A 9392-nucleotide genomic window follows, 5' to 3' on the forward strand; every position below is an offset into this window, starting at 1 on the left:
CTATGTATATTATATCTTTCTTAATTTGCTATGTAAAAATTTTAAAAATTATCACACCACTGTAGATTCCTGGAATTTGGAAAAAGAATTCTTAATATAATTGCATTTAATCATGTTGTAAAACTTTAACGAAGGTACCAGCATCTATTTAAGTCTTGCAATGGCTATATTAAATTGAAGTGACAGTGACATCTGGGTACCATGTGAGTGAATCTTCTCATAAAACAAATGCACGCCAGTACTGAAAATCACCTAGTGCTGATTAAAAAAGAAATGTTTGTAAATTGCTGTTGATAACCTTGAAGGAAGGAACAGAATTGCCCTATTTCAATTGTTGGGGTATTTTTTTTAAGTTAAAGAAGTTCTAACTCAAATATTAGATCTCTTTGGGGTTAAAAAAATCATTTGCAACAATGAAAAATTTATTATTAGAAAACATTAAAATGAGAAAATAGGGGATTAATACTTCTGGAAATTCACTGAAAAACAGATCTGTTTATAAAATTGAAAATGAGTTGTTTAAGGGAGGTGGAGAAAGAAAGATGGGGTTTCCTTCAATCTTTCCAACAGCTTCATGTAAATGGTAAAAGAAAAAAAACTGGAGGAACTTGGAGTGACGAATGCTATTCTAAATGTAAATATCGTTAAACACTTGAAAATCGTATTCCTGACGAATGAACTGTATATTTGTGTTCATCGTTTTTTATTTCCGTGTATGTATGTATGCAAGCATTATCAGTAGTGCAATTTCTAGGCAAAAGATAAGTCCTGTTTGAAAATGTAGCGAGTGTGAGAGAATAAATTGGGGGAATATGAGTGCTCTTCCTCTGTTGGTGACTTTAAAAAAAACTGAAATCTGAAAATGCGCCCAATTTCAACACTACACCACACGAGATGACATATACATCATTCAAGTACATACAGTGACACACACACACACACAAACATAACAGACAGATACATGATATATCAGCTAAATAAGGATGTTAACCAAAGGAGACATGATACACTTTAACATAGAGACATACATTAACACATAATATATACACACATTATACATGCACACACAAAACAAGACAAAAAAAACAAATTATTCAAAGACACTCGACAGTTGTGATCAAAGGAAAGATGCAGTTAAGGTAGTCATAAATCCTTTACATAACAAGGAGGACAGAGCTGTGGGAGTCTTCATGTTTTTATCCATGGAGACGAGCACTTGCTCTCTTTCTCTCTCTTCAGAAATCAATTGCTTGTAAAGTGAATGCCTCATGAAGTCAAATGGCAAGCGAAGGAATATGTGTCACTATGAAAAAAAAAGGTTTTACTGGACTTTAAGGAAGGTTTCCACCTGGCTGTTTTTTTTGTGGGGAAAGTGTCACGACCGAGTAGCTGTCACAAAGTGTTGCCAAAAAAGAATGATGAAGTGTGTATAAGTTCCATGAATGCAATAAAATTCTATCTCTATAAAAAAATCAGCATCAACACTTTATTTCTCTATTTAATCCAATACAATAAAAATCTGGCACCTTTCTTCCCATGATGGAAATATTATTTCCGATGGTGAAGAGGGAAAATATATTGTACACTGCATTGTTGGAAAAGAGAAGGCCACAACCAGGATCAAAACATCGATCCATTAAATTAAGACCCTGAAGTAAAAACATTAAAATTTCTTTGGTATGTTCATCAATGTCAATGCGCAATCATTTTGCAATTTTGTCAAAACAAACTTTGTAATATGTTAGTCACTGACTAGTTTTGAGTGAGCTGTTACTCACTGCTAAACCCACATGCTCACGAAAGTTCAACTGTGGGTTCATGCAGGCGAATGGCTGCTTCACATCCCGAGGGATTTGGTATGCTTCCTTTCCTCCAAAAGGTACAGCTCAAGTTCTTTCAGACTCCTCACCACATGTCCGGGGTCCACCTCAAAGCGCTCATCCATAGATTTCTGATCTTTGCTGACCAGGACAGCATGCCATCCAGCACCCTTGGCCCCCACATAGTCAGAGGAAGGCGTGTCACCTACATGACATGCTTCATGAGGCCCCAGTGTCCCTCTCAGTACCCCTCCAGCCTTCCTGAGTGCCTCCTGGAATATCCTGGCATCTGGTTTGGCCACGCCCAACTCATAAGAAGCCATGGCAAACGCGAAGAAATCCCGGAGTCCCACTGATGCCAGGAGGCGGTCAAGGCGGGAGTCAAAGTTGGAGATGACCCCAAGGAGGAGACCTTCCCTTTGGAGGCTTGTCAGGGTGCCCACTGCCCCTTCTGCCACACTCCAGCACTCATCGGTTGAGTAAGCCTCAATGAGACGATCTGCCACCGATGCCAGCCTCGTCTCTGCTGATTGCCCCAGGCCTTGGATGTCGTTGATCCTCAGGGACGGAGCAGAAAGGAATGTTTGCCTCACCAGAGTCGACCACCATGAGTGCCAGGGGAGCCCTGTGGCTGCTCCAAAGTTTGGATGTTGCTTGCAGAGGATTCGCCACTGCCTCATGAAACCATCAGCCAACTCAGAGGGCTCAGCATGGACTCCCATCTGCATGGCCACATCTGAGTACTGCTCACCAGGTGAGCGGCGGAAATTCAGCAGGGTGCCTGTGATGTCAAAGGTCACAAGTCGAAGCTGGCGAGCTGTGGCCGCAGGCAATGACTTGATGGACATGCTGCAGCCACTCCCACCTCTTAAACCATGAAATGGAGGAATAAATTAAGGAAAACTTGTCTCAGAGGAAAAGAGGTGCATTTATGCATGAGATCAAAGTCCCTTTAAGAGACCCACTTCTTTTACATGGATGTACAATGAAACACCTGGAAATTGAAAAGAGTTACACCATGCTGACATAGATTATTCAATTATTCTAAATAATAATTTGCAGAGTACACTTAATGCATCAATATTTAACAGAAATTAGACCCATTACATGAAATGGTCAAAACTATTAGCGCTGATATCATAATAGTCTTCATTCAAAACATTAAGTATTTATAATTTAAAAATATTTAGAATTAAGCAAACAGTTTGAGTAACTGGTTACCCACCGTACCACAGCTATAGTTGCCTACCTTGTAGGGTCATATAAGTTGATTGTTAGAATTAGAGTATCAAAATTACATCAAATTAGAGCATAGAATAAAAAGCATCTTCAGCTCCCACCTACTGGAAACTTCTAATCCACTGATGAACAACATTTAGAAGTACCTGGGCTGACTAATGCTTTTTAAATGATTTTATCATATAAATCTGGCATTCATCAGTTGACAGATGATGTTATGCCTTAAAAAATGTTGTCAATATTAATGCAAGGTGTGTTCAAAAAGTAAGGTAACTTTTCAAAGTTTGTGGGTAGCATACATTCGATTTTGTTGTTTTGTTTTTTGGTACATTTGTCTCAAACATTTATTTACCGTTTTTTTCATTCATAGCATATTTAGTTTGTTATTGACAGATACAAATATTAGACGTGTTTTGTGGGCTTGGCGATTTTCTACTATAGCAAATATGTATCAAAGAATTGGCATAAAATTTTGTGTAAAAAATGGAATTAAATGCTCCAAAACAATTGAAACGTTGAAAGTGGCATACGGTGAATTTGTTCTGAGTATAAAAATGTTTATGAGTGGTACAAGCTCTTCCAAGATGGTCGAGAAGATGCCAATGACGAATCTTGCTCTGGATACCCCAGCCTGTCAACAACATGAAAACGTTGAAGCAGTGAAGAAAATTATTTTGAAAAATCGTCGAATCACTATTAGAGAAGTTGCTGAGGATGTTGGCATATCATTTGGCTTGTTCCATACAATTTTTTCGAATGTGTTGGGCATGAGACGTGTGTCAGCAAGGTTCGTTCCGAAGCTGCTACTTTTACCAGAAGAACTGTCAATAAGCATTGCTCAGGGGCTGTTAAATTATGCCAATGATGACCCTGATTTGCTCAAAAGGATTATAACTGGCGACGAATCATGGGTTTATGGTTATGACGTCAAAACCAAAGCCTAATCCTCCCAATGGAAGAACCCAGGAGCAAAAGCCTAACTGCTGAGGACTTCCAAGGGTGCTTTAAACAATGGAAAAGAAGATTGAATAAGTGCACAGCAAAGGATAGAGAGTACTTGGAAGAGGACAAAATCAATGTCGACTAAATTCTGCAAAATAAAGTTTTTATGGCCTCAGTTCACGTATTTATTGGACAGACCTCGCAAGAGGGAATTAATTACCTTTCTTAACAATTTTTACAGGTACGTTTTACGCTATCCAACTCCATCCTTTCTCCACTCATCACAGGGAAAGGAAATAATCCCCGGACTCTGATGTGTGGATTTCACATGCCATAGGGTTTAATACTGGGTGAGCTCTACCATCACCTACAAAACCAACCTTCGGGTTGATTAATGTGTGTTTATAACTAAACATACACATCCACACCTATATAGAGCGAAAATACAGAAATGGGATAGGAAGACATAAAGGAACCCCTATTGCGTGTTAGTCCATTTCTCTTGCATTAGTTGAAATAGATCCCGAGCGCCATATTTTGGCCAGAGAATTGGGTCTCTTGGTTGCATAAAACCCTAAGGATTTCACTTAACTCTTTCTTTATTGCTTAATTGGTAGAACCCGGCAAGTCGAAGGTCCGTGGTTCGAGTTCCAGCCAAAGGAAACTTATTATGGATATGAATTCGCAATCGACGGGCAATTTTAGAACGGGATTTAGTTGCAACGGGAGGTGACCGTTGTGAATGTGTCGAAATCATTGACAGGTACACACATATTCACCAGAATTGTTGCGTCAACGATTAAAATTAATTTGGCTGATATTATCAATCGCAATGATATCAACCTAAAATTATCGTGTATATGGTCCACTTAGACGAATTAAAGTTTAAGCTGTCACACCCTGTATTCAACTCGACAAAAATATGCCGCGTTACGTAGAAAATGTATTGGAAAATATATTGACGAGTTAAGTGTTACTCGGTAAAATAATTGCTAAGAAATCAATATTTAGCAAGCTACTTATCAAAAGGCATTACATGTGGGTATTATAAAAATATGTCTGGCTAAATATATCTCGGAAAAAATCTGTAATTATGTGGATGAAAAGTTCCCTAAATTATACTTTTCCCCAATCAAATCTATGCTACACACGGACCTCCATGCTTCAGTCCGTTTCACCATCGACAAATAGAGGCTGATTGCGGATTTCCCGATTACATCATTTGTATTTCATCAGCAAGAATAGACAACCATATTTGGTGAATTTAAATAAATGATTATGAAAATATCTTTCAAGCTTACAACCAGCAGGTGGCTATTATGACTAATTGTTAATTATAATTCAATAATTATAGGTAAATGATTGCAGGTCAAGTCTGATTATTGCAGCTGGTTAAAGCTGATGATTAACGATACATTTTTGAAACCGGACCTTTAAGTTGCATTTGTTCAATCAACCGCAGCGATCAACTGGAAGGCTGATTCTGAAAAAAATGAGGATAGAGCTTTCCCCGATATAAGGCTCGTACATGGTGTCATATTCACACATTGAGCTGTTAATTTATTCAACCAATCCATGGCATCAAGCATTAATGCCCAGGAAATTGCACTGCTTGGATTTTAGATGGAGTTATCGTCTGACGCTAAGCGGGACCATTAGTCAGAAACCGAACATTCTTAACAACCACGCTGTCCCGCCCCCTTAAAGGACAAACCTACAAATAAAATTTCCCCATCAACACTAACCCGGGTTAATTATTTCGTTGTCTTTGATTTCCTCGTGACTATAGAAATGCCGGTTTTTTTCGCGCTATCCCAACTTCCCCCCTTCCCCCTCACTCCCAACCTGGGGTTACAACATACAGCCTGGTAGCTAGGTTGGTAGTCTGCAGAAGTCTCAAAGCAATTGATAGTCATCAGTTCCTCACCTGACTTAGATCAAATTGACGCGCACAACGAAAAATTTGGGGCCCGTGGCTATACCTAACCCCACGATCTGCCTATTACCACTCAAGAATTTCTGAAAGCAAGCACCAGACTCCTCCATGTGTACATAACTTATCGGCCCCATCGCTTCTACCTGAAGTAGCCCATGGCAACGCCTCATCGGCCCGCGGACTAATGTAAATCGCATGCTATCTCTCTTCTCAGCATGGAAAGAATAATAACAGCATAGACTCTTCTCCGAAATGTGATAACAACATACTCTTCTCCTGCGAAGACGAGATATCACTCATATTAGATATTAATGCAGGATCCAAGAAAATTTGCTACTTTGTCCTACTAATTCGTTACCCGAGTTCGTCACTACATTCCTAAAATTTAATTGCCATTTCAATGGCCTAGGAAGTGATGTCAATACATTCCGTAGAAAAAAATTCCTCTCCTATCTCCGATATGCAATTCCAACTCTTTACGGGTTGTAGGAGCTAACGAGATGCATCCATATCACAAGAACTTTTAAGTGCAAGCTATGGGTATTGACTTTAAAATTGGCGATTTTTTTCTTGCTTGTGAACATATGATGCCTCTTACCCCCTGGTGAATTTTATGCATCAAAGGGACTCAAAAATTTCGTATTAACTCAGTACGTTCAAAAAGATTAAAACCAGGAAAAAGAATAATGTCACATCAGAATATATGTGAAATATTTTCATTAAATCACGACTGCAAATGTCTGAGCCAAAAATCGTGAGTGTTTGCGAACTATAACTATAGCCCCAATAAAATCAAAAACAATATCTACTGTGAGCTGACGAGGATTCCGTTTACTGCTTATATTATAAAACAAAGTTGATTTCGTATTGTTTTATAGTAATTAATGGAATTTTAATACCTGACAAAAATATATCTGCATTGTTGGGGAAGTAGGAAAATAAAATGTAGGTTCAGGACGTAATTGGGGTCTTCTAGTAAATGTGATGGCGGGTAAATTATTTACTCAGATTTTTACCGTAATTTTACCGCGATAAATGGAAATTTCAGCACTCGTGCCGATAAAAAAACATCTACCATTTCCTCGAAATTTGACGCTCAATTATGGTAACCTCTGAGACCCTCCCTGTCAGTTCGGAAAGAGAAGCTCGCTATCACTCACTCCGGCACTTTTCTTGTATCGTACGATCTGCTAATGTCGTCACTCTGGCGGAAACATTGTCCTCTTATCAAGTATAAAGCGCAATGAAACCGCATCCTATCTCCCTAGACTGTTTATGTAAATATTAAGATTGTCGCTCTATATCGGAAGATATAGAGCGACATCTTAATATTTACATATACATTCGATACAATGGAGACAAATCTTCTCTTATCAAGACGTCACCCGAAGAGATTTCCTCAGATCACGCAACTAATAACCGAGCCATTTTTTCAAGTTTGCAAAAATAAAATAATCCGAGGGGGCTAAATCTGGCGAATAGGGGGCATGAGGTAGTAAAAGTAAATTTTAATTCATGAATTTTGGCCATTGCAATAACGGATTTGTGAGCTGGTGCATTGTCTTGATGAAACAACACTTTCTTCTTAGCCAAATGTGGTTGCTTTTTCTTGATTACTTCGCTCAAACGTTGCAATAAGTTCGCATAATACTCGCCGTTCATAGTTTTTCCTTTTTTAAGATAGTTAATGCAAATTATTCCACGAGCATCCCAAAAAACCAATACGATGACCTTACTTGCAGATGAATCGGTCTTCGCCTTTTTTGGAGCCGATTCCCCCCTTTTGAATCCATTTTTTCGATTGTTATTTTGTCTCGGGAGTGAAGTAATGGACCCATGTTTCACCCATGGTTATGGAACGACGCACAAATTCTACTTTGTTGCTGTGAAAGTTTGCTAAACACTCAATTGAAACATCTTCACGACACTGGTTTTCCTTGAGTGTGAGCAAACGCGGCACCCATCTTGCACACAGCTTTCTCATGTCAAATTTTCAGTTAGTACGCGATGTACGGCACCTATTGAAATGCCTACTATGTCTGCTAGCTCGTACACTTTCAGTCGACGATCATCCAGTATCACTTGGTGGATTTTCCTCGCCGTTTCTGATTCCTCACCATTTGATCGACCAATGCGTTGCTCGTCTTGACAGCTCGTACGGCCTCGTTTAAACTCTGCTACCCAATGTTTTACTGTTGTAAACGAAGGAGCAGACTCCCCAGAGTAGAATCCAGTTCAGCTTTTATATTGGTTGGGCTGAGGCCTTTCAAATAACAGTATTGTATCACATAACGATGGCCAATTTTCTCCATTATCACTAATTCACTGAAAACGTTCACTATTCATGGCTGCCAAACAAGTACTAAACAACGTGGGGTCTTCAAACTTGAAACATATGCTTAATAGATAGTATACTTTCTAATACAGTGATATTTTTAGAACAACTACCGCTATTCCTAGGTCAGGCCGGGTACCTATGGGACCACCCTCGAATTACCTAACTTGTAAGCCCATGTTCGATACCCAAGAGCGACGTGATTTTCTACTGTACAATAGACAATATTAATCTGCATCGAAATAAGAATACCAAATTCCTGATCCAGTAAATACTCTGTCATGTCGGTCTTTAAGTATATGATCCGTTGCGGTCCTTAGACGATTGCAATCCACGGGAGAGCACACGCTGGGCTAGCGTAGGAGTCTCGGGTTCGAGATCAGGCTCACCTTGGACCGCCTAGTGTGGAACTGGCAGGATGACCGGTAGAAAAAGCTATCTCAGGAAGGCGGCTGGTCTCCTCTAGTAGCCTCTTTCAATTGCGTACACAGGTTCTGTCATTAAACAGCGGTGCTTTATTCCTAATGATAACCAAAGCGGATCTCTTGACTCATTTCCGCATCCTGTGATACGTCGACTTCGAAGAACGGTGTTAACCGTCTCTAGTAATTTTTTTATTACACCTTCGCCACCAGGAAATTCATGACACTATCTTTGAGCATATTTTCAATATCAGGCACCTAATGACAAACCCTGGAATCATATTAAAATACCTAATCTGCAACCACTATTTCTGAGAAATATGGATCATGTAAAACAATAACTTCCCTCTAAATAAGCATCACAGCATTAACCATTTTAAAGAATTAACAGTGACTTTATCACTAAGCACTTAAAGGCTAACTTTATCTGTTATTAAAAAGTAACGTGCGGCTCACCTATACTAAATGCTTTTTACTTTTTGATGTGTCGCCTTCCTTAACCCTTTGTGCTACGTTCCAGGCCTTCAGCTAGCACTCGAACTCTATCACCAGACATCTGAGCTTGTTAGCAATCACAATGTTGAAGCGCCGTGAACTTTCTGCGTTCAGCTGCTCAAATATAAAGAATACCAACCTTTTCATTTTAATTATTTATCCATATAATTTTTATGCAAAATTAAATTACCGTAAGCTCTCAG

General features: G+C 39.1%; 1 protein-coding gene across 2 annotated transcripts; it reads right to left on the minus strand.

The window, feature by feature from the left end:
* Positions 1 to 1464: 1464 nt before the first annotated feature.
* LOC139691998 (rhythmically expressed gene 2 protein-like) lies at positions 1465 to 9261 on the minus strand. Of its 2 annotated transcripts, XM_071589998.1 has the most exons (3): positions 9151 to 9254; positions 8662 to 8965; positions 1465 to 2687 (listed from the first exon to the last, which is right to left on the minus strand). In XM_071589998.1, exon 3 carries the CDS (start codon positions 2666 to 2668, stop codon positions 1838 to 1840), a length of 831 nt encoding a protein of 276 aa, XP_071446099.1. In that variant the 5' UTR covers positions 2669 to 2687; positions 8662 to 8965; positions 9151 to 9254; the 3' UTR covers positions 1465 to 1837. The 2 variants fall into 2 exon arrangements, with proteins under 2 accessions (XP_071446099.1, XP_071446100.1); XM_071589999.1 differs by lacking the exon at positions 8662 to 8965 and having other exon boundaries at positions 9151 to 9261.
* Positions 9262 to 9392: the final 131 nt, after the last annotated feature.

Source organism: Hetaerina americana, unplaced genomic scaffold (genome assembly GCF_022747635.1).
Source record: "Hetaerina americana unplaced genomic scaffold, ioHetAmer1.1.p SCAF_4, whole genome shotgun sequence".
In the NCBI taxonomy this organism is placed as follows: domain Eukaryota; kingdom Metazoa; phylum Arthropoda; class Insecta; order Odonata; family Calopterygidae; genus Hetaerina; species Hetaerina americana.

What these genes read in the sequence shown, in the direction of transcription:
- LOC139691998 (XM_071589999.1), bottom strand. Translation starts at nt 2,668, where the DNA reads ATGTCCATCAAGTCATTGCCTGCGGCCACAGCTCGCCAGCTTCGACTT.